The sequence below is a fragment of the Brienomyrus brachyistius genome, chromosome 5, assembly GCF_023856365.1.
Source record: "Brienomyrus brachyistius isolate T26 chromosome 5, BBRACH_0.4, whole genome shotgun sequence".
NCBI classification, from domain to species: Eukaryota; Metazoa; Chordata; class Actinopteri; order Osteoglossiformes; family Mormyridae; genus Brienomyrus; species Brienomyrus brachyistius.
Window position 1 is genome coordinate 8,852,416 of NC_064537.1, and position 24,683 is coordinate 8,877,098.

Here is a 24,683-nt window from a genome sequence, read left to right on the forward strand (position 1 = left end):
ATCTTAAGTAAAAATTAGACATGCTTTTTTGTGCTTTTAATTTAAATGAAAGTTTTTTTCTAATTGAGCTAGATGGAATTATGGGTGATTGACTACTTCGGTCTGAAAGTAAATGCATGTTCCCTTTTGTACAGTCATAAGAGTACTTTGGACTTTACTTGTACTTTTTTGTTGGAGATGTAGAATGACCGAGAGTTTGCGTGTGATTTTTGGGTAATGTTCAGTGGTATTCTATTTTGCTTGAGTTGTAAAAGGCAGTGGTAGAAAGTTCATTAGTTGGAGCTGCGTACTTCTTAAATGGTAGCTGGCAAAATAACTGTAAGTTTCAAACTGAGTTAGGGAGACCAAACAAAATGAACAAAAGCTTCGCTTCCTTCCTGAAACGAGCTACATCAGAAATATTGTTTTTTGGTTCCGCATTTGCCTGTGATCAAATAAAGTAAATGGTCTCGAATGGTTAATGTTATAGATTAGAACAGCGACCTCCAACCTTTCTTACAGTAAGAGCTACTTTCCCAAAGAGAGTAGTCTGGGGAGCTACCGAGCTGTGGGGTCCCCCTCAGTAAGCGCTGCTAAGTGGGGGTGGGGTGTTGTCGAGATGACTGAATTATTGTCGCAGTCCATTAGGAATATCTTAGACTGACCTGTCGAGCGCAATCCAACAGTTGACAGCTACTGAGTTGGAAGAGAGGAGAATGTAGTCTGGATGATTGATCTGGTCAACTTTGGCTGAAAGATTGCATGTCAGCAGGATAAGATATTTCGGGTTCGAGGAGCAGTTGCTGTTTGAGCCGATGTCTCCATTTTTGAACTGATCTGTATTTTCACTTGCAACAACTTATTTATATTTTAATACCGATGGTCCTTGAAAGTGCTTGGCCTCTCATGACATAGCGATCTTCACTTCTGTCCCTCCCTTCCCCCCCCCACACACACACACACACACTACTTTGAAGGAGAAAACCTGAGACAAATGTGCTGGAGGCTCCTGCCTTACATTAGCTCTGTGCTCGGAATCACAATCACTATGCGCCTCGCCTTTTGGTTCTCAGTTAGCTAGTATGTCCCATTTATCAGCACAGCAGGCTTTGTACTGCAGTAGCTATGCTACGTATTCCTTGCTGCGCTCCCTGAATGCGTTTTGGTCACCCCCCCCCCCCCCCCCCCCATGTACAATGATAAATAGAGCCACCAGTACAGTATAATGACCTACTTTACCAGTGGATATAAGTACAGGTGAGTTTGATTAATAATTTAGTTAAGATTAAAGATGTTTTATAAACCAGGTGCAGCAATTGCATTTGAACAACTACTAGTTCATTCACACCCAGTATGAATAACCCACTGTGTGTGTTTGTGTGTGTGTCTGTTTGCAGTGCACTCGGCATATAGTTATTTTGAATGATTTAATGTTAATGCAAAATGATTTCTTAAGAATTCTTAAGCAAAAACAACTATGCATATTAATATATGTATATACATATTTATACAGTAGAATGTTAGATCCTTTAATATGTGTGGGGAGGTGGCTGACGATGGGTAAGGACTGTGCTCCCCCTCAACCTTGCTGTGGTACTTTGGTTGGCTGTATTACAAGACAAAACGAATCCAATTCCACATTCAAAGTGACACTCGGGCTCTTTTGTATTTATTTATTTTTGCTCGTTTTATTAGGTATTCCTTAATAGTGCTTCTGTTGATATCTTCGTGGGTGAGATGCAGTAACACTGGGTTCGAGAGCCAGGAAATTAAGGGAAACTGCACAGAGGGAACTGCTGTCTGGGGTTTGTGGACTCGGATGATCCTGCTGCATGGCTCTACTCAAAGTATATTTATTTCTTATAGTTCATCCATTTTTGCAGCCATGCCTTTTGCTGAATACAGGTTAAGTGCTTTGCTGAAGTCTAAGGCTCATAGCTCGACATCATTTTTGTTACGAGTGTAGGTCTACATTTTGCTGTTCGCTATTGCTTAAAATAGGCGTGATGATTTTTGAGTTTTTCCAGGGGTGGCTTATAGAAGAGTGCAGTTCCCTGTTTCACTTAGTCCTATTTTTAACCAAAAAAATACTGTGCATTATCGATTTAAATTCAGAAAAGGAGAGACCATTTTCGCATTCAATAGATTTGCTACTTATGAATCAGAACTGCATTTTATCCTCCCTCCTCCTGGCTCACAGTGGATGTCTTGCTGTAATTCTCACTTGTCTCTTGCAGTTTTGGTCCTTCGAGATTTGGCTACCTGTAGGTGTTCTTCAAAAATTCCAGATTTATTCCAGACTAGATTCCAGTCTTGTTTCTAATGGAGCTAAATCAGAGAGTGATACTGGGCAGTGTCTCATGTTAAGTCCTTTAATTTCTCACCAATCCAGTTTGATAACCTGAGTTTAATTAGAGCAGTTTTGCATGACATCGTCTCAAGTCGGATTTTGATGGCAGGTTTTTGTTTGCTATTCCAATGACTATTGCACACCACACTATTACACACCTGTGCTAATGCCTCTATGTCCTGTGGAGACGCAAGTGGTATAGCTAGCTAAACTATGAAGTGCTAACAATATCCGAAACAAGACTGCTCAACTTGTGTCTTGTAAGACGCAACATAACGCAAATTTTCTGGTTTATCTACAAAAGCTCTCTGGGGAGTTAAACCAATCAGATCGATTTCATTTAAGGGAATTTTGTGTTTGGCTTAAGCAGGGCCCTCAAGATGCCGTTGCCATCTCGGACTACAGCCGACGAGCTCTGGGCTAGAGAACATTACGTAATATCTGCCCTTTGTTGCTGGGCGAATTTTGCAGCTAGCCCCTCTGATTTGCTGGGTGGAAATAACCAATGAGAGCACAGGGGAATGTATAAGAAGGAGGAGTTGTGAGCTGTAGGTGTGGCTGTTCTGCAATGCTTTCATATGTATTTAGCAGGGTTTTGAGTTCATGAGGCTTATTGATGGATAATTGTACATTTTATTCAGACATGCAGCTGAACAAGAGTATAAATTTGTTTTTTCCCTAACCTGCTTCATATTCTCCGACTAACCATGACTCTCTTTAAACTTGATTCTGATCTCGAGTAATTGAAATACATTTTTTGTATGCTTTCTTACTAAATTAACTCCCTTATGTAGGGCTAATAAATTTTCAGATAGTGTGTTCTAGGGCGGGTTTGAAAGAGAAGCTTCTAGAAAGGCCCAATGTACATTAAATGTATTTTGACTCCCCCTGGTGTTGGCAATCTAAAATTACATCAGTTTATTTATAATATATATATATATATATATATATATATATATATATATATATATATATATATATATATATATATATATATATATATATATATATAAAATAAATAATCTCTCTCTCTCTCTCTTTTGGCTTATAAATTGATCACCAAAACAACTGAATTCGGTTCTGTGCATAGTGCTGCCTTATCGTGTACATTCTGGTTACATGGTATTACAGATGACCTGCTTTCTCCTTTCGACCAGGTGAAAAAAATGGAAGTTGCAGTAGCAGAGGAGCCCCAAAAGAAAGTGTTTCGAGCTCGAAAAACGATGAAAATCAGTGATCGGCAGCAGCTGGAATTCTTGCATAATTCCCTTCCTTCCTCTTCGACTGTTACTACAAGCAGCACCTCCCATCCCTCACCTCCTCTGGTGAATGGGAACCATAGAGGGGAAGATCACCCAGACTCCGAGAAAGATGGACAGAGTCCCACCGACAGCGGCCAAAAGACGAGTCATGTTGCCTTCCCCACGTCTCGCTCCCCCTCTCCCCTAGCACTCTCGCTCTCTCTGTCCCCCTCCCCACCCTGCCGTTCTTCAGAGACGAAGGCCCCGTCTCCCTCGACCTCAACTCCACCACGGTCACCAAAAGGTGGAGAGAAAGAGGAGCAGCATAAGGAGGCGTCCGCTGTTAGCGAAAATGGAAAGAGAGTTGAGAAGACTGAAAAGGAGGAGCTAAAGAAGGAAGTAGAAGTGGCTACATCACTTAACAAAAAGAAGGTTTGTTGATGTCATTAATAGGGGGGGGGGTGAAAGCAGTTGGTTAGAATGACTTGCCGGGAGGGGCTTTGTAAATTTGTACTTTAGTAAGGTTACCTAATTATGAAATTGACTTCCCCAATACTGTTCATTTCAGAATGGCCATACCAAGCCTGGTAAACCATCTAAGGGTCCTTATGTAGGCCTCACAGATTCAACTCGGAAGACACGAGAGAAACAAACCACAAAGGACAAAAAATTGTCCAAGAAGCCCATGGCTACCGAACCCCCCTTGGCAACAGATCCTCTTGAAGATGATAAAACTACCGGCCTCCCTTTGAACACCCCCTCACCATCTTCATCTCACACACCTGAGCCTGATCAGGAGGTGAAGGAGGGATTTCTGGTCCTTAGTGAAGAGGATGAAAACCAAGCAGAAAGGGATGAAACCAAAGAGAAGGAAGCGACTGAAGAACAACAAAAAGTGGAGGAAATGAAGGTGGAGACTGAGACGAGTGGCTCAGGACAGAGTAGTGCTGCTCCCCATGTTTCCACCTCCTCTCCTACACCGTTGACTTCAGGTATATAGAAGAGGAGTTCGTGTCACTCAGTGGTTCATTTGTTTACCCTTTGAATATTTGATTTAAGTGTTGTAAGTGAGGCTAGGTCTAAGTACGTACTGCCTGCTTGTTGCCCATTTTCTTGATTTTTGAAAAGCTTAGATCTTCGTCAGAGTCTATCAGAATCTGTGTGGTGCGAAACAATACTTGCAAGTAGATCCTTGCCTGTTCATCTATATAATGTTGCATGTCACACACAACTTCTAGAACTCTTGTATCTCTTGAATTAGTATAACCTCAATAGTCTGCCTGCTTGTAACTCAGTCACACACCATCATTCGACCGGCAGGTGAGGACTGTGAAGGAGTCCGGGTAGGATTGAAGCGCGTCTTGTCCAAAGGCACGTCAACAGATGGAAAGCTGGATGTGGTAGAAAGAGGAGGCAAGAGGCAGAAGGTTGATGGCGAAGAACTTGAGGCCCAGCTGGAGCTGAAAATCAGCGCAGATGCCGGCCGCCGACTAAAGCTTGAGAAGGTGTGTGTACGATTAGTGGAGTTTCTTTCTTCTATTGTGTTCATTTGTATTCCAGTGAACCGAAATGCACTGTATAATTCTGCTCCACCCATATCTTTGCTGAAGCGGTTTCCTCCTCCTGTATGCAGGTGGTGCAGCAGCTCGTAGAGGAACAGCTTCGAGTCTTGCAGCTCACTGTTTTTGACAGAAGCCTGCAGGAGCTCAGGGAGAGGGTAGAGAAGATGGACTGTGTCACGAAGCATCAGCACACTCTCAACACACTGCAGGTATCTGCAAACATCTTGCTAGCACTAACAGCGCCCTGCCACCCTATGCAGTCTGCCAGTTAAAGCCGTCATACAAGCCATTACTGTATCGTCAAGAGGTTTTACACGTAAAAAATTTGTTCTGTAACTGACCATTCACTATGTCAAATGTGCCTTGAACAGAAAATTAGCTGTTTCTGCACTGAAATATTTCTTAACACTTTTTTCTAATTTGGACTGCTGTGCCAAGAAAATACATTTGCCTTTGTTTGATGATTTTTTATTATTTTTTTTTAGGCCAAAATTGCTCGACTGGCCAAGAAATTTGGAGCTGCCAATCAAACCAAAGAGAGCGTCAAAAAACCTGAGGTGAGTCTGTGAGGAAAGCGACCTATCAGCAGGGTGTCAGCCCAGTATTTTGTACTAATCTCTAATGTGCTAATGTTTTCTCATTTAAAATTTGTATTTTGAAGAATCGCTCCGATAGACAAGTGAGACAAGCAATATAGCATCAACTGCATGTTTTATTTGAAATGGTAAAAAGGAAATGCCGTCCAAAAGCTGATCAGCAAAATTAGTAGGAAGTATTTTCTAGAAAAAAATATTAAAATATGTATATATAGTGTATGCCAAACCTTTGTGTAGGAAAGCTATGGGCTGGGTGTTGAAATGTTAGTTTATGTTCTATTTGCAGATGGGCAAGATCTTGTTTAAAAATTTGGTTCTTTCAGTTTAAGGAATCAGCACATTACATACAGATTTTTTCAGTCTTAGTTTTAGTTTTCATTTAAGTTCTTAAAATGTCTTGGCTTGCTGGGTAGTGAAGCCTGTGACACGCCAATAACTGAATTCCCTGGAAGGGGAATAGATGTGGTGCTGGGACCAGTTAATTGCTGCAGACAAAAATTATTTGGCAGCTCTTTTTCAGACTTTTTCAGCAGAAACATTGTATGGATGAGGATCTAGGACTGATCAAATTTTGAGATAAATCACACCGTAATTAAAGCTGTGCTACTTGGGGGTACCTAAGAGTAGGCAGCCATAAACCTTTTTTAGTACAATAACTCAAAGTATTTTTGGGATCTTTTTCAAACTTTGCAGACACATTTTGAGACACACACACTAAAAACTGAAGTAATACCACACAAGGGAAGAGCAGCTGCAGATCACACTTTGTCTTGTGAACACAAGAACTCAAGAAATAGGACTCTTTTTTTTTTTTTTTTTTTTTTTTTTTTTTACAGTTTTACAAAAACATGAAATAGATGGGAAAAAATGCATTTTCAAATTTTTTTCCCCCGTTATCCATCCTAAACGCAAAATATTTTATTTGACATGTTTAATTTATTTTCCTTTTGCAGACCCGTTTGTCTGAAACGGTGTACAAGTGAGGAGAGTTTTGTTAGAGCTAGCTCATTAGGTATAGGCAAATCTAGTACGCACCATTCGGAATTACGTAACAGAAATTGCATGCATTTTTGAATAAATTGTATAAAGAGTTCTATACTGACGAAGCTTTAGAAGTAAAAAGCAATACATGGCACATTTTCCCTTTGAACAAAATGAGGCTCGTCCAAGGAACAACACAGCAGAGATGCTGCCTCTCAATAAAAAGGAAACTTGCGTAAAGTGTAAATGAATTAAGTAAATTATCAGAGTTATCATGAGAATCGCAATACAGCAGTACTTACGACTATTATTAGACATCCCATCTTATGGATATCGATTTGGGGTTGCCAACTTTGGTGAGCTGGCTAGCGTGAGATTTTCAATTTGAGAAAAGTCTTTACGTGCATTTACTTGTATGTAACAGTTTTATTAATTATTTGTCTGTAGGGTTTTGCAAACTACCTCAGTCTATAATATAGATTTGCCGTAAGGTTTCTCGTGTGAGTGTGAGAGTCGCGCCAAATGTGAGAGAAGTTGACAACCCTGTCATCGGGTAGGGCGGGTGTGCTGGCCAATGTGAGGGGAGGTGACAAAATTTGCTGACCGGGACTAGAGGGTGGTAATAGTTGGGGTGAGGTTGCAGAGTTAAAACTTCTTGCCGGTTAATTTTACCGCCACTGAATAGCGGAATGACAGATTTCTGTATGTTTCACTACTTTGTCTATCATATGTCTCAATGGATGTCAGCCTACTCAGTATATCTTGATCAAAAACTCAGTTTCTTTGTTTTTTTTTTAAAAACCTTACTTGGTTTTAAAACATTGAGCAAATAAATTTACTACTGTAAAACTCGTAATATTCAGACTAAGCATTTTCGGATGATTTGGTAGCTCTCGTGTTTCCTTACTTTAATAGTATGATAAACATTTCTGTTTTAGTCAAATCATTGATTCTTAAAACAGGTTTTCTCTACTGAAGAAGACGCTGCAGTGCCAGATTGCACCATGCCTTATGAGCTTCGTGCGAATTGTGATTAGTTTTTATGTCACATCACCACCTAGTGGTGAATTAAAATTAAACAGTCATTTGGGGAGGCTTAATATTGCCATTTTAGGTGGTCAGTGAATAGCTGAAAATGTCCAAATCTGCCTCAAATAAGGAAATTAGAAAATATGTTAATGTTATTTAATGGGACTAAAATAATCTAAAGTGATTTCCTTATGCCTTTGCTGTTAATTTGTCATATGTTTGATAGGACTGAATACTGTCCAAAACATGTGTCTGTCTACAGATGAAAACAGGGGCCTACGTACAAAGGGGGTAATTGTCATGTGGTGTAAAAAAAACGATATCTCACGAAGGGAAGTCAGTCATTCTGTTAGATGATCTGTGATTTGTCATGCTTTTATTTTAGGTCTCATCCACTGCCCCCACTGCTTCCACTCCGTCCGTTTCCACATCAAGTGCCACTCCCGTGTCACGGTAAGTGTGCAGATTTGAAAGATTTTTTTTCTTAAAGCCATTTCTTATGGTTGTTCAACAAAGCAGGTACACTTAAGATGTGATCTAAGCATAATACCTGCATCCATGTTCTACTGCAAGAAATTGGCTTGCATCTGTTAGTCCAATATTATCCTATACAGGTATCTGTCAATTCACATTAGGACCGGGACCACTGGACGCAAGTCAATTTGGGCGTATTTTGATAGTTATAGGGGAGAGGAAAGGCATACAGTAAAGTACAGTACTGCAATATCCATACAGTACTAGGGCTGGGCAATTAATCAAATTAATACAAAATGTTAATACTTTTCCCTGTCTGTGTTCATGTACCGTCCCCTTAAAAACATGCTACCACATGTGTTGTCACGTGACCTGCCCTGTCCAGTCTGTGAATGCTGCATTCAAGTCCTACTCGGATCTGACTAGGTAGTTGGGAAATCATAATTACGATACAATGCGTGTTCAAGTGGAGGAAAAAGGAGACGATAAGAAAGCTACGCTTTTTTTTTTTTTTGCTGTATTGCTTATTCCTCCAACACTAAAATGCATTCGCAATGTTAATTGAAATTCTTCTAATTATTCAGCGGGTAGCAGCTACATATCAGAAAAAAACCTGTCAAATTTATTTCACGATGCACCATTTAATAACCATCTCCTCAACATTCAGAGTTCTGCAGTGACATGGTATGTAAAATTTACTACCTAATTCGCCTTCTACAGTAGAGCCATCTATTGCCTCCGCCATGATTGTTGTAATGAGATGCTCCCAACTTGGGAACTCGGGGCTTAAAGAAAATCCCGAGTTTCCCCCTGGTAAATACGATTTTGTAATGTACTTCGTGTGCTCTCATCTTGTATTCACGATATTTCCGACATTGTTTGAACACATTATGGCTTTAGTGAAGATGACATTGAACAAAAAGAGGTCAGATGTAAACACTGCGGAAAAACTGTTTTAGCTGCCAAAGGTAATACAACCAATCAGTTACAGCACTAGTAATGTTTAAAATATAGTGATCCCTGCTATATCGTGGTTCAGCTATCACGCCCCCGCTATATCGCGGATTTTTCCGTGACACATCACAGTTCTCTACATATCGCGTATCTTGCTTGTGCTCTGATTGTTGTGAGCAAACTTTTTGTGAACTTTTTTGTGAACTACGATGGCTCCCAAGCGTCCTGCGTCTTCTAAGCTTTCTGGTAATAGTGAGCCTAAGCGTCAGAGGAAGACCTTGACCATTTTTACATATTCCATTACGTATACAGAGACGGTGACAGATTGAGAGGTGTGTGTATTATTATTATTATTATTATTATTATTATTATTATGTTACTAATATCCTTAGTCCAACATCCACATATTATATGTGTTTACAAAGAGTGTTTTAATAAGTTTACATATGTTTAAAGTGTGTTGGAGGGGTATTTTAAGGCTTAAACTATAAAAAATGTTTATATGGTCTTTCTATATCGCAGATTTTCGCCTTTTGCTGATGGGTCTGGAACGTAACTTCTGCGATAGGCGGGGGATCACTGTACATTGTGAACCACTTATAGTGATCATGGTTATAGGATCTGCTCATATGAATCAAAAAGCTTGGGATAGAATTATTCCTGTACAACTGTTTAAATAATTTGTGTATAGTAATCAAGTGCTCTGTATACAGTGTTCATTTTAGGTCTTTATACAAAACAAAAATTATGGTAATTTTTAATTATATTTTTTCTTTTTCTTTCCTACTTTGGCTTGCGGTAACCCATCTGTTTCTTGCTAGCTACCTGAGGCTAATTCTGTTTGCACAGAAAACATGACGGCAAAAATCAAGTAATTTTCTCTCAGTTACGGGTATAGACTCATCAGCATTTATGAAACTGCCAAAAATCAACCAATGAGATGCAGCAGTGAAACTACAATAAGCTATATTTTCTCTACAGTACTATACTGTATCATAGTGTGTGTATTACATTATTATATGTGTTATAGTGAATTATACACAGTTGAGTAATTTAATTTGTGCAGTACTGTAATTTGAAAAGCGTTTGAAACAGCTGTACTGTATTTTGAGTCAAAATTCAGTAAATGACGACGCTGTCCGTTTTATTACCTTATTTTCGTGTAGTAAATATACACATGTCAATTACATGGTAATCTGCCTGAGACACAGAAGAAAAAAAATTGGCTATAATGATCATCCGCTTATAGTGATCAATTTCACCCAAAGAAGTGATCACTGTAATTGGTTTATTTTGTTTGCTAGAAATGCAAACTATTTATTGTAAGTATTTAACAAATAACCCCAAATGGGTTATATGTGTGTTTCCTTCAATTATTTAAAAATCATAGACATACAGTCTTTCATTAGAAAAAATATCCCAGCTTTAATAGTTGAGCATATTTTACAGTACAAATCTTGTCAATGAAATATGAGGGCAAAAAAGCAAAAACAAGGCAATTGTTCATAAATCGTAATCGAGGTTCAATTTATCACGATATTGATTTGAGGCCATATCGCCCAGCCCTACAGAGTATCCTGCAGCAAATAATGTAAATATAAAATCACAACACTTCATAATAAAAAGAGATTGCACTACGAAATCAAAAGGTGCACAGTAGAACACTGGGAGGTGCGAAAGAAGATGTGGCGCAACGTTTTATTGTACAGTAAATTTATTTTTATGTAATAGCACAGTATCGGTACTGTATCTGTTTCATATCTGCTTATTGTAGCTTGTCCATCACACGTACCTTATATGCATACTGTGTTACAGGTTAGATATGGACTGTGGGTCATTACATGACTGGCAGGGATGCCCATTATTTTATTAAAAATAAGCAGTGATACAGTATGCAAGCGTTTAAGAAAATATATATTTATTAGGTACCCCAAAACAAACAAAAATCTATAGTCCCATTGCTGACCCTGAATCCTGTATATTATCTGTTGCTGATATCTAGTATTTCTCCTTCATAACTAGTCAGCTTTCATGCTCATGCTCTGTATCATGATACAGAACTTTTGCACATGACAAACCATTGACAGGTGTCAAACCCCTGGCCTGCAGGACCTTTTGCACTGAAGTGAATGCATCAATTTGAAATATCATTCATTACAGTTTTGAAAGTAAAAAAAAAATGCTATTCTTAACTTTTCCACATGAGGGGGCACAGCAGCACAGAAGGAATGTAATATTTAGAGGCGATATCTGATTCATAATGCTGAGAAACAGAATTGCTTGCAGAGTCAACTCAGTGGACAACAGAATTGAATTGTTTAATCATAGTCAGGAGACCAGTGGTGATGCTTTGAAGCCGAGCTACGTAAATGGTAGTGAAATGGAAAACATAAATGACTTTGTGAGGGCATTCATGCTCAGTGCTGCAAGAAATGTGTTGCCCCATGAAGCGTCCGGCTTTGGCCAGCATAAACCTGACGGGAAGAGTGGATGCACATAGGATCTCGGATCTCGCCTATTTTCATCTGTGGTGTTTATTCATTCCCACGTACCTATACTGACTCACGGCTGAATTCGCATGGAACAGCAGCCGCCTCCCCGGAAATGAGACTGAACTAATAGATTGCAAGGAAACTTTTGTTTGTTTTGAAATGTTCTGGAGTGAGTCAACTGTGGTCATTTACAAAAGTTTAGTTTTTTTTTGTATCTAAATACTCATTTAATGGGTAATGAGATGTGAATTTTTGTGTGTGTGCATGTCTGTGACATCATAGTCTGATTATGTGTAGATTTCAAATACATGGCAAATATGTTAATTTGCAGACAAAATTGCTGCTAACAAAAATTGGCCCTTGTGTTAGCCAGAATGCAAATGTAGACAACCCAGTTTGTTATGGTAATAAACTAATGTCCTCTTTTTGCCCTTGCTTTTGTTAACAGTATTTCCACTGTGTCCGTGTGTGTATTATATACATCTCCTATAGTGTGGCTGTATGTTTAAAAAATTGTTCCATAGAGGACTATTTTTCCCTTGTCTGATTTTCACACAGCGAATTTGGTCATATTTTTCTGTGGCTTGTAGTGTATAGTTTGAGTGTAGGGGGGAATCACACAATTTTGATGCTGTTTTGACTGCAAGTTAATCAAACACACCTGTCCTTTTTGTAAATAATCATGCCAGATTGTGGCTGGACTTGCCCAATATAAATTATATTTCCTACCAGTGTAAACTTTTCAGCATGCGGTTTTTAAAGAGACAGTCCCATTCCCCAATCGAGATAAATGTCTGAAGACCTCCTGAACATGTCAGGTTGTGAAACTGGAGTGTCGCTGAAGCACCATAGGAGCCGTGTTGTTCAAATGAGAATAGCTCGTTCCTTCCAGAAGTGTGTTTTTTTCTTCTTCTCCCAAAACAAACATTTGACTGCACGTTGTAAGATTATGCAGTGTGTCAATTAACAGGCCCGAGAAAAAAAAAGATCTGCAGACCTCTCTCGCTTCCAGTGATGTTAATGTATTATTCCTCCATCAGAAAGTCTCTAGGCAACAATTGAATATGTGCTGGAGTAGCGAAGTGGAAATGACTGCTGACTAAGAACATGAATGCCCATCTCAGGTTTCCCAGAAACTATATGTGATCCTCAAGCTTTCTGGAACAGTGTTCTGCAGATGAGTCATCATGTTACCATGGCCAGCATGAGTCTGGCAGTGTCTGGCGAAACTCTCACGCCTCATTCCATACTAAGAATGATTAGAGCAGGCTTGGGCAGTTATTTGGCATGGAGGGACAAATCCAGGCTTCACCATGTGAAAGTCCATTTTTCTAATGATTATTTTCAAGTACCATGGAAGCTGCAATAGACAACTTGCTACATTTTACTATATATTTATTAACTAATGTAATTCAGTTAAAGATTTCTGGGAGTTATCCATCATCACAGATAAAACTTAACCCTTTTTAAATGGTCTTATCAGCCAGTAAAGATGACAACACAGGCTGGATATAGACCCACCCGGCTTTGGCCAGGTCTGGATTAGAGAATATTCTGCTGCATTTGGAACTAATTTTCCATTAAGGCATGATTAATCACTTTCTTCTGTACCAGAAACGATCCTCCCCTGACTTGAAGTCGAAGCACAGCTGGGTCATGTAGCAAGGGAACAATCAGAACACATTAGCAAGTCTGTATCTGAGGTTTTGCACTATTCCAAGTTTAGGCTTAAAAAGACGGCAGAAACCTGAAAATGGTTGTGTAGGGCAGGCTGTGTGGAATAGCCTGAACACTGCACATTACTGAATGTCATCTTTGATTGCCTGTCAAACTTATATCACGGGTCGTCAATTTGGAGAGTCTTTTTTTCTGCCAGGAATAAAAATGAGTCAAGATTTATTTATTTTTTTCTTCCTATGGCTAAACAACAAGAAATCGCTTAGATAAAAATACGTGTGACAATATCAACAATCCTTTGTAATGCCTTCCTATTAACTGCACCTTCATAATTACTTCAACATTCATTATGCGTTGTTTGAACATTCGTAATGCATTCATAGAACATTAATAGGCAGCTTGTAAGTGTAGTATCCTAACATCTTAACAGCTTTAATATACATTAACAACAAACATATGATGACGAGCATTATCATGTTTGTCATTAATATATATTAAAGCTGTTGAGGTATGTTTTGCTTCGGTGTTGAGGTATACTTCTGTGCTGCCCATTTTTGTCAGTTGAGACATTTTCCTAATAGCATTTTTGCTGAAGTTGCTTTTCGATAAACATTCGAATAGAGCATTTATCCGAAGGACCTGATATTGACTCTGATACAATATGAATCTACGGCTCAAAAAAAAAATCCAACAATTAAAATCCAGTCAAGAAGGCAGAGCAAGCAGGAAAAGAAGAGACCTAAAAGAAACGTTCTGGGCACCGCCGAGCCAGGAAGCCTGTCCAAGCAGATGCTTGGCTCATGCTCAAAAGTGGCGGGAAAGCAGTTCAGGCAGTCGGCAACCACTGTTGAGAAGCTGTTGAGCCGCCCTGAAGCGTTTTTATTGCGGCCTTGGGGGGGGGTCACGAGCTACAGGGCCACGTGGTCCCGCCCCATGCGTGTGAAGTTCACAGCGTATTCGGGAGTGCAAGCCAGAGCGAGGGCACAGGATAAGCCCTGTTGTCTGCAGTCGAGCGGCAGGCTTTTATACCGCCGCCGAGTATCAGAGCTCCGTTTTGCCAAAGGCCATTTCCACCAATGGGCTTTGATCTTGGTCTCGGCACTCTCCTGCGCTGGCTCTGTGCGGCGAATACCTTTCTCTGCTTTTGTTCAGAGCATATCCATTATCTGACATTCTCTTAAATTTTGATGGAGATGTTTATTGTTTAAGGAAGGTCAGCAGCATTCTAGTGCAACGGTTTGGACGACATTGAGGTAGACGGGAAGTAAATGTCTGATGGCCTACAGGTTAAATCTCACCGAGGGGGTGCTGCTGTTGTACTATTAGTGGTTTACTGAAAAAACAGCGAGACAAGTACAGTTAGTTACTTGTGCATAACTAATGAAACTGTCTTCGTCCTCTTTATACAGTTGGGCTTTGGTGGTAAAATCCAGCTGTTGTCTTCATTATAATTAATAAATGTACATATTAAATTCTGCTCCTTCCCATAATTTTAATTCCATCCCTTTCTGCCAGCAGCCCAAGCAGGACAACTGCGGAGTCCAGACAGGCAGCTCCGAATCAGCCTGTGAATTCTGTCAGCTCCACAGGTGAGTGAGTCTGCCCTCGTACGCTCTCTGCCTGCCAGTTTCCCCTTCATGCTGCTTTTCCCCTCCCTATAGCTGCAGGTTTTTTTTAATAGGGCGTTCTTAAAATGCGTGTGCTGAAAATCCTTTTCATCAAAAGGGAAATTACTATAATTCAATTAAACCTACATTAATGAGGTAGGAACTCTTTGAAGCTGATCTCTGGCGGCTGACATACAATACGCCTACAAGAGTGTGGCCTAAAACCAGTTGACTAGTTTTTGTATTATAGCCAAGAGAGAGAACAAATTTTAAGAAAGGGAGGTGGTGCAAACAGAGAGGGGGAGATTTTCTGAAGGAGCAATGGGCCTTCCCAGAATGCATTGCGACAGTGAGGTCATCTTGTTCTAAGCATCTCCAGCCTCCTGTCACCTATTGGCCATTTTAACTCTGCAGCATCTTCCAAGGCGTGCCATTGGTCATCCTTGCGGCTTTTTAAGTCATGCTCAGGCTTGCGCAGGCCACACCAACTGCTACACGCTGCCGCTGATCGACAAATTGTTTCATTTTTATTATTTCTGTTTCATTTTCTAAGAAAATCCCAGACTTACAAATAACTGTTTGCTTATCAGTATGGCCAATACAATTCGAAATCTGAGGAACCCGCATGTTTAGCTTAAGTTTGCAAAAAAAAATTCTACATATGAATCCTCAGATGGAGATTTGTCTAGAGCAGGGGTGGCCAATCACTGCAACTGCCTAATTGACACTAATTAGTGGACTGATTGGCTGAAGAGTCCTGACACCTGGGTTTGAACAGTTGACCTAAAGGTTACCCCAAAAACCAGCACACAGCCTGGTCCTTTGTGGATATGATTGGCCACCCCTGGTCTAGAAGAGCGTCATTTGTTTTGTAGGAGTTGACGACAAACTTAAAACTCGATTTATCACTCTGTAAGGATTGTAGTATTTACAGAACCAATGGTAATGATTCTCCCCTTGTAGATGCCTGGCAAGAGATAATGGTGTAATGGTTTGCTTTGCTCCATGCTGCCCCCTGGTGGCAGGTCTAGAAATGTCCCTACAACATGCATTTGCTTTTGGATTTAATTTCTCTTCTAAATGGTCCTAAGCAGACCTTGTTCGAGAGAGTCGTACACTTTTTAAATCCATGATTTTTCTCACCCCTAGCCTGTCTAAATGAGTCCAAGTCCCTCTCAACCACACACCTACTCGTCTCCAGTGCAACAGTTCCAGCACCTGTCGTCTCACTCATCACAACATCGGCACCCTCCAGCGCTGCTCCATCTGCCTCTAACTCGGCAACCATCACTTCCCAAAACCAGCCTGGAGCACTGATGCTGAAAGCCGCTCCAGCAAGCGGGATCATACCCCAAAGTACCCCTGGATCTGCACCCCAAGCAGTTCCCCTGCAGCCCCTGCTCATACAACTCCCCCTGACAGTCACTAATGCCCAGGGCGGGACCATGGTGGCCAACCACAGCACTGGTGTAGAACTCTTCCCTGTCACGTCCCTGGCAGCGGTGAGCACCAGCAAAACAAAGACGACCACGACTTTCATTCTCCAGAAGGCTGCCCCGCTCACCTCTGTGCCGCCCCTGACCCCGATACCGTCCATCGCAGTGGCCCGGGCCGTTCCGCCCGGGGGGAGTGGAATCGTGAGCACGCCAGCCTCTGGTGTGTCCGTCTCCTCCGCGCGCGCGCCTACACAGGCCATCTCCGTGGTGGGGGTGACCTCGTCGTCGTTTGCGTCCTCTGGGCCAGCCGCCACCGGAGGTCAGTCTACTGGGTCAGCTGCTTCGGGGCCGACGATGGCCTCAAAAACAGGTACGCATATGCGACGATGTTAAATGGTGCTGAAATTTAGGGCCAGACTCTGTACTTGTTTTTAATACACCAGGTAACACATTTAAGCAGTTGTCGGCGCCCCATTTCCCCATTACTTGAAGGACAACATTAAAAATATTGTAGTTTTATTAGTAGTTTTATTGTTGTGAGCCATCAGTTGATCATTTCAGTCAACATTTACCTGAAAAGCTTATTTTTCTTTATTATTTCTTTATTGAACGCCTTCAGCCGCACTCCCTTAAACCCCCTTTTCTCACCTGGAATAAACCCTTTGTCCTCTTAAAAGATTATTGTAATTATTATAGTCCTATAATATTGTTTGTGTGCAGTGACTTGACGTCAGACAGAAACCCACAGCCATACATTGTGAGGTAAAATCAGGGTTAAGGACACATTAAGTTTCTAGCTCACACCAGGGCAAAAGCCAAAAAAGGTTTTACGCTCAAATCTATAAAGAGATTGAAAATAACACTTAAAAATTATTCCCTGTTGACATGATGAAATGTAAGTTTGTGAAGCACTGCTTTTTTTTCATGCTTTCACGGTTATATTTCGGAAGGATAAACATTTAAAAAATGTTTAAAAAAAAATAATAACTGTGCCCCACTTGGTGCCACCTGCTGGTGTGGTGGGTGGTTGTTGGATGACTGCATCACTTATCCCAGTATTTTTTAATTAAAATATTGCATATTCTTTTTTTTTCTTTAGATATTGCAGCTTAAGCTTGACATTTATGAGGGAAGAAAAAGACATTATGAAGGGGTGGAACTGTAATAAGTCAGAGTTACCAGTAATATAGCAGGTCTTTAAATCAGATTAAAGCAGAACGCACAGGCCTGCCAAGTGTGCTTAAAACCACTTGTTTTCCTATAGGGCATGAAGGAAAGGAGGTTAAATTCTTTAAATCATTTGGCTGGTGTTGGACCTTTTTTTTCTATTAAAAAATTTTGTTAAATGTTTTGCTTTTCAGGAGCTTTGAGGTCTGGAAATATAAGGCCCTGTCAAGACTGTCTTAAGAGAAACTTTGTAGTTGTGGGCTGGAATCAACATTTCTATGAGAGTATATGTCATATGAGACCATACAAAAGGGGGGAATCACATCGAAGGGGCGCACTGGGGTCTCTCTCTGGCACCCTGGGGTCTCTCTCTGGCGCCCTGGGGTCTCTCTCTGGCGCCCTGGGGTCTCTCTCTGGCGCCCTGGGGTCTCTCTCTGCGGCGCCCTGGGGTCTCTCTCTGCGGCGCCCTGGGGTCTCTCTCTGGCACCCTGGGGTCTCATCCTGGTGCCTCTGCAGTGCAGAATGTCTTCATACATCTTTGTTTCTCTCCACCAGATAATCAGCCCTCCAGCTCCAGCGCAAAGACACCTATTCAGGTAAGGGTCAATTCAATTGGTCAGGCTTCCTTTGCCATCCTTGGGTGTCGCCCTTTCATGTTTTGAAAGATTTTGTAAGCATGGGCACTAATGGGCTTATAGACGTGCCACTGCTAAGCCAACATTACGACCTCATAGCTCAGGGTACGGAAATCACCACTCTGGTGTCAACAAGTGTAGATCACCGCAACAGAGTGCAGTGAGTACCCACGAGAGCAACTTAATCCCCAGGGTCACCCTCTCCCTCATCTTCACCTTAAAGCTCCAAGGAAGAAATGTTTATGGCAAGTAGAATCCATCCATCTGCCATAATTGCTTAACCAGTAGAAGGTCAGAGTGAGTCTGTCACGGGAGACTTCTGACAAGGTGGGTAGAAGCCAGAGGAAGCCTTCATGTAAACAGAGAACTTGCAACCTGCCAAACTAAAATAGTGGTTTAACGTGCTCAACATGAACAGGTTCTGAGAAGCTACCTAGACCGCTTGTGATGTGAACGGAGAATTCAGGCGTTACACTGAAACTTTGATCCGACTGCAGTGAGCAAGAACACCGCACTGACAGAAATCTCATTAAATTTCCGAAGGCAAAAGGAGCGACTGAGCTCTCTCTAGATGAATATGTAGATAGAGTAATGGCAGCAGTGTGGAGTTTGATTCTTTCAACAGTCGAATAGGGAAAAATTATTGCTGCTTCGAGTGGAGTACCTTGCTAGATGAGGGTCAGTTAGCCTGTTACTGTCTCTATTAGCCCATTTGGGACAGTTTTGTGGCAAAGACCCATAATGGGTAGATGATCTAGCTCAGTGTTTTTACTGGGAGCAAAAACATGACTGTCGAAGTCCTGTATGACGGGGTTGAAAAACGCTGCTCTAGCCAAGTGCGTTTGTCATAGCAGATCGAATGAATGAGTCCATTGTTCCAAACATCGCTTTGGATAAGGAACCAGAATAGCTAACCTAACCCTGAGGTATGAGAACATGCACCTTTACGGCATCTATCCTCACTCTAAGGACGTGCAGCATGGATTTTTGGAGCATGGGAAGGTATCCCATTTAAAATTAATCTTTTATTTTTGATGGCTGTCTGCCTTTCTTTGACGGAGCCTATGACAGCGTGTGAGGTCAGGGCGGTGTAAGGATCCAGGTGACAGACAGGAACAGGGGTCCTTGGAATAGAAGACCTCTGCAGGTTTAGATGGATGGGTCTAACTGGGTGAAATGAAGCACTTGCTTTGGTGCTGAACTCTGAGGTCAAGCAGGTCCTGGGACCCGTGTCACTCTATTCTGGGTTACTGAGCATGAAACTAAATGACGCACATTACCGCACCTTGCCGAGAACGTGGGACAGGTGGAACGAATCAGTATGAATGACCCTATTCACCTGACTCCCCCTCCAGAGACTCTAGGGGCCACTTGCCCCCCAGCACTGTAGTTTTCTGAGCATATGTTTGAAATTAGTGGGAGCCAGGACACTAAAGGACATGAGCCAGGGAAGGCAGACGGACAATGGCGCTGCTGCTGACAGGGTCAGGCGGTCGGGGGGGCTTTGCGGTCTGTAGTCGCCAACATCTTGTGCTGCGCGCAATACTTCAGACATGACCACTGTCCAACCAGCCTTCTGCAGTGACCTCTGTCTGCATGAAAACCACTGGCATGTAGCCGCCGTCATCAGTGACCAGGAACCGCAACTGCTTAGGGCGTTTCCCCATGTCAGGTTATCCCTTTACGTTCTTCATATTGCAGGCAAAGGCACTTCTTAAGCAGAGGAATGTTGCACGGGCTTTGGCATCATGGTCTCTGCTCTCGAGTTAATTTCCTTCTGTAAAAGGAAATCAGGCTTCGCCTTAGAACCCTAAGCATCTAGGTGAAGTTCACGTGAAATGGGCTTTCTGAGGCTTCCTGCAGCATCCAAGGAGGAATTAAAAAAAAAAATTTTTTTTTGCTTTTTAGTTCTTTGGACTTCGTAGAGTGCTGTCACTGCATTTTCTTGCAGTGAAATAACACTGTACCACATGGAGTGCAAAAGGAAAGGGGCTGGTGGGGATGTAGGATATGGGGCTCATCTGATGAGGGTTTGGAGCTACCTGAGATGTACCTCTGGGCGGGCTCCACAGTCACTGGCCATTATCTGACTCCCCTTACACTTCATACTCAGTCTGTAGGCACTGTTCAGTGGAAGATTTTTTAGTCACCAAAATCTAGGTTAATATATGTTGGAATAAAGAGCTTTTTTTATGAAGATATTCCTTTTCTCCTGTACATATAAACAGAACAAGCTATTTTTTTCCAAATTCCTGTCCAGGGAGTGATATATTTAATAAAACAAAGAGCACATTCTTGTGTAGACTTCTTGTGGTGAGTGGGGCTGTTATTTTTTTTGTAGTAATTGTGTTAAACTCTTGCCCTGTATATTTTTATTTTAATATAAGGCACATTGAATTGTAGGACGAATGTCACTCGGCCTGGTACTTGAATATAGTCACTCAGTGCTTGTGCCCTACTTGGATGTGGTCTGCAACCACATCCTGCTTCGCATTTACCTCTTTCTGTGCTGCCTGATGGTTTGATGGAGGTATATACTCTGACCTCGACCCATTTGGTTTAATCTCGGTTTGACTCTCTTGTAGGCATCTCGCACCAACAGCTCGGGGGCAGTGATAGACCTGACCGAGGACGACGATGATGTACAAGGTGAGAAAGAGCACGTGGAGTGTTTCTTTGCTGCTCTCTAATGTCCACTGTCTCAGATTCTTAATTTTTAATATTTTTTTAAACCTCCTCTGTATAGTGACGGGGGTGCAGAAGGGTGCTGTCCCATCCAGCCCAGCTGTGTCGTCCTCCTCATCATCCTCATCTTCCTTCTCGGTTTCTCAGCGACCAGTTGGGGCTCCTCCCCCACTCATCAGTGCCAACAACATGCACGCCTCCCCCACTGGTAGGCCTCGCCCTGTGGCACCATCCTCTTACCCCCCCCCATGCTGAGTGTCCCTGAACACTGTGCCCCATATCATGAACCAAGTTTCACCTCCACCCCCAAGGAGGACACCAGATGCATTTAAGTTCCCCTTAGTAACTGGTTAGTTTGCTGTTTTAAGTGCATGTATAATATCAACATGCTCCAGATAAACACACAAATTAATCATTAACAAGCAGAAATGAACAAATTCCAAGTGAATCCAAACATAATCTGCTTTGCCTATATGAATTTGTACCCTGCCAGTCCCTCTGCGTGTGTGAATGTTGGTTTAAATTTATGGCCATGAGTTAAAATAAATATTAACATTTTCCATTCAAGCATTTTGGGAAAGAATACAAAGGAATTAACAGGGGAAAAGGCATCTACTGCTCCTTTCTCTTCTTTACATGCTTATGGTTTGACATTAGTCTAACACGCGGGTGGCCAGTCTTACCCGCAAAGGGCCGGTGTGTGTGCAGGTTTCTGGGGTAACCTTTAGGTCAGCTGTTCACACCCAGGTGTGAGGACTCTTCAGCCAATCAGTCCTCTAATTACTGACCTAATTAGGGAGTTGCAGCGAAAACCTGCACTGCTTACCTTTGCGGGTAAGATTGCCCATCCCTGGTCTAACACGTTTTACCTTTCTGCCTCTTTCTTTAGGGGGTTTGCTGCGCTCCTCTCCTCAGACGGGCCAGCTTTCTGTAGGGGGCTCGCAGGTGGCTGTTCTCCAGCGCACCCTACAGGTCAGCCTGCTGCACTGCAGCTAAAATTTTATACAAATACTTGCATAAAAGGTTTCATCTGTATCTATGGAAACCACTTTAGCAGCTTACAGTTTTTCATTCCTTAATTTAATATATTATCCCCTGTTGCGCACACGTTGTTATTGTTATCGTCATTATCATCATCATTATTATTATCGTGATTATTATTGCCAATCATGCTGATATAGCCCTTTTCCTCCATACTAATAATTCCTTTTACGCCTTTTTTTTTGCTAAAGGCTCGCCTTGGTAATGCCAGCTCCACGGCAGCCCCCTCCCCTGTGAGCAGCTCTAACCCGCAGCCCTGCCCCCTGCCCCCCTTGCCGTCGCCGCCCCCGCTGCTGGCCCGCCTGCCTCCTGAGGCCCTGCACACCTCTCCTCCGCAGCAGCCGCAGCTGAAGCTGGCGCGCGTGCAGAGCCAGAACGGCATCGTGTTGTCGTGGTGCGTGGCCGAGACGGACCGCAGCTGTGCCGCGGTGGACAGCTACCACCTGTACGCCTACCACCAGGACGGGGCCGCCCTGGCCGGCGGGCTGTCCCCGGCCTCGCACTGGAAGAAGATCGGCGAGGTGAAGGCGCTGCCCCTACCCATGGCCTGCACGCTCACCCAGTTCGTCTCCGGCTCCACGTACTACTTCGCTGTCCGCGCCCGAGACGTCTATGGCCGCTTCGGCCCGTTCTGCGACCCCCAGTGCACCGACGTCATTGGTTCTTCTTCGTCCAGCTAAATGACTCTATGGGAGCATCAGGGAGGAGTTTCTGTGCCTGGATGTTGGGGGGGTTTGGGGGTTTCTTTAATAATTCAAGGCAAAGACATGCAGGACAGTCAAAGGGCATTCTGCAGGTTCGTTTGGTATCCGACTACACGTTGGTCACCCGGAACCATTCAGGAAGTGTTGAGGGGGTCCCAGTGTGCCGCTCTGAAATTCGCACGCAGTGAACGCGTCTTAATTCCATTCAGTCACCGATGCAGTTTCGCTTGTCTCCTATGTTTTATAAATAAATGTTTTGAACATTTGTAAAAAGCATTACCGGGATTGCACAGAAATGCTCCACTACAGTATGTTCTAATTAGAAACTAAATGTATAAAGGTGTTAATTTTTTTATTTTTTGTCTGGTAACCAGACTTTATAGGACTGAAAATGAAAATAAAGATATTTAAAGAATACAGTTCTTGTTTTTTTTTGTGTAACCATTTAGCGTGATTGTACTTTAAAAAAATGTTTAATCAAGTAATTATCAGATCAGCAAATTTTCCACCCGTCTAGGTCTGGGAGGGTGGGGTAGATTATGCAAAACTGAGATTTAAATCCCCCACTTTCAAGGTGGGAGGCAACAGTGCTACAGTACCAACTTATCAGAATCTCCAAATAAACAGAAATGGAGCTAGCCGCGCTGCAGAACATAAGTATGTACTGCATAACACTGACCAACACATTGAATTAACCCCAGCACATAATCTGTGTTGGGGGCTTCATGAAATGGGCCTTCCCTGGCCGAGCAGCTGCATGCAAGCCTCAGATCACCATGTGCAGTGTGAAGCGTGGGATGGAGTGTAAAGCACGCCACCACTGGACTCTGGACCAGTGGAAATGTGTTCTGTGGAGTGACGAATCATGCTTCTCTGTGTGGCAGTCAGATGGAAGAATCTAGGTTTAGCGAATGCCAGGAGAACGATGCCTACCTGACTGCATGGTGTCACCTGTGAAGCGGGGGAAGATGGATAATGTCATGGGGTTTCTCAGGGATTGATCTAGGCTCCTTAGTTCCAGTGAAGGGAACTCAATGCTATAGCGTACCAAGACATTTTGGACAATCCTGTGCTTCCAACTTTGTGGGAACAGTTTGGGGATTGAAGGCCGTGTTCTGTTCCAGCATGACTGTGCCCCAGTGCACAAAGCAAGGTCCGTAAAGACATGGTTGGGAGTGTTTGGTGTGGAAGAACTTGACTGGCTCACACAGAGCCCTGACCTCAACCCCATCGAACACCTTTGGGATGAACTAGAACAGAGACTGTGAGCCAGACCTTCATGTCAAACATCAGTGCCTGACCTCACAAACACTCTTCTGCACGAATCGGCCGAAATTCTCACAGACACACTCTTGCGGAAAGCCTTCCCAGAAGAGTGGTGGCCGTTAGCGCTGCGTAGGAAGGACCAGCTCCATAGTCATGCCTACATATTTAGAATGGGATGTCATATAAGATCCTGTAGTTGTAATGGCCAGGTGTCCCAATACTTTTGTGCGTATGGTGTTGGCTACCGCAACATAAAAAGTGGAAATATGAGAATCAAAATGGATGACATTGTATTGACCAACAGGTGCTTTAAACAGATTTAAACATCAAACAGCATAATTTGGGTATTAGATCACTGTGGCCACCCTTCCCGTTTAAATTTCCCATTTCAAAACAGATTTCCAAATGCATTTTTTATTATTTTTTTTCACGAATTATTCACAATTGTATGACTTTACCTAAATTCCCTGTTACTTGAGAGTTTTAGGCTAAGTGCCTGTCTGCGAGGTTAAAAATGTCCTCCTTTCATTCTGATCTGCATCATGTTAGGATTAAGTGTGAATCTTGGGCCCCTATTCCGCCGCATGTGTTCCGCTTCACTTCAGGAAACGTGAGGAGGACCCAGTGAATCCGGCCACATCTGCAAACGTAAGAGGAAGGAATGACATCGTCCGCAGTCTGACTTTCCACCATAATATCACACCATGCTGACAGCTATGTGATTAAGCTCTGAATCCACCCAGAGAACGATATGCATGCCGAGTGTATTAAAGCTCTCCAGGACCGGGCGTAATTATGTGAGGATGT

At 42.4% G+C, this 24,683-nt stretch overlaps 1 protein-coding gene across 2 annotated transcripts; it reads left to right on the plus strand.

Annotated features, from left to right (window-relative positions):
• The first annotated feature begins 3,486 nt into the window (after positions 1-3,486).
• LOC125742513 (activating transcription factor 7-interacting protein 1-like) lies at positions 3,487-23,027 on the plus strand. 2 transcript variants are annotated; one of them, XM_049014590.1, is made up of 13 exons: positions 3,487-4,002; positions 4,139-4,562; positions 4,891-5,075; positions 5,204-5,341; positions 5,618-5,689; positions 8,124-8,191; positions 14,851-14,924; positions 16,092-16,748; positions 18,101-18,141; positions 20,766-20,829; positions 20,927-21,073; positions 21,755-21,837; positions 22,098-23,027. In XM_049014590.1, the coding sequence occupies exons 1-13, from the start codon at positions 3,496-3,498 to the stop codon at positions 22,584-22,586; spliced, it is 2,949 nt and encodes a 982-aa protein (XP_048870547.1). In that variant the 5' UTR covers positions 3,487-3,495; the 3' UTR covers positions 22,587-23,027. The 2 variants fall into 2 exon arrangements, with proteins under 2 accessions (XP_048870547.1, XP_048870548.1); XM_049014591.1 differs by having other exon boundaries at positions 14,854-14,924.
• The last annotated feature ends 1,656 nt before the right edge of the window (positions 23,028-24,683 follow it).

What these genes read in the sequence shown, in the direction of transcription:
- LOC125742513 (XM_049014590.1), top strand. Translation starts at nt 3,496, where the DNA reads ATGGAAGTTGCAGTAGCAGAGGAGCCCCAAAAGAAAGTGTTTCGAGCT. An exon ending in GACGATGGCCTCAAAAACAG is followed by an intron (nt 16,749 to 18,100) that starts GTACGCATATGC and finishes TCTCTCCACCAG; the next exon opens with ATAATCAGCCCTCCAGCTCC. An exon ending in CATGCACGCCTCCCCCACTG is followed by an intron (nt 21,074 to 21,754) that starts GTAGGCCTCGCC and finishes CTCTTTCTTTAG; the next exon opens with GGGGTTTGCTGCGCTCCTCT.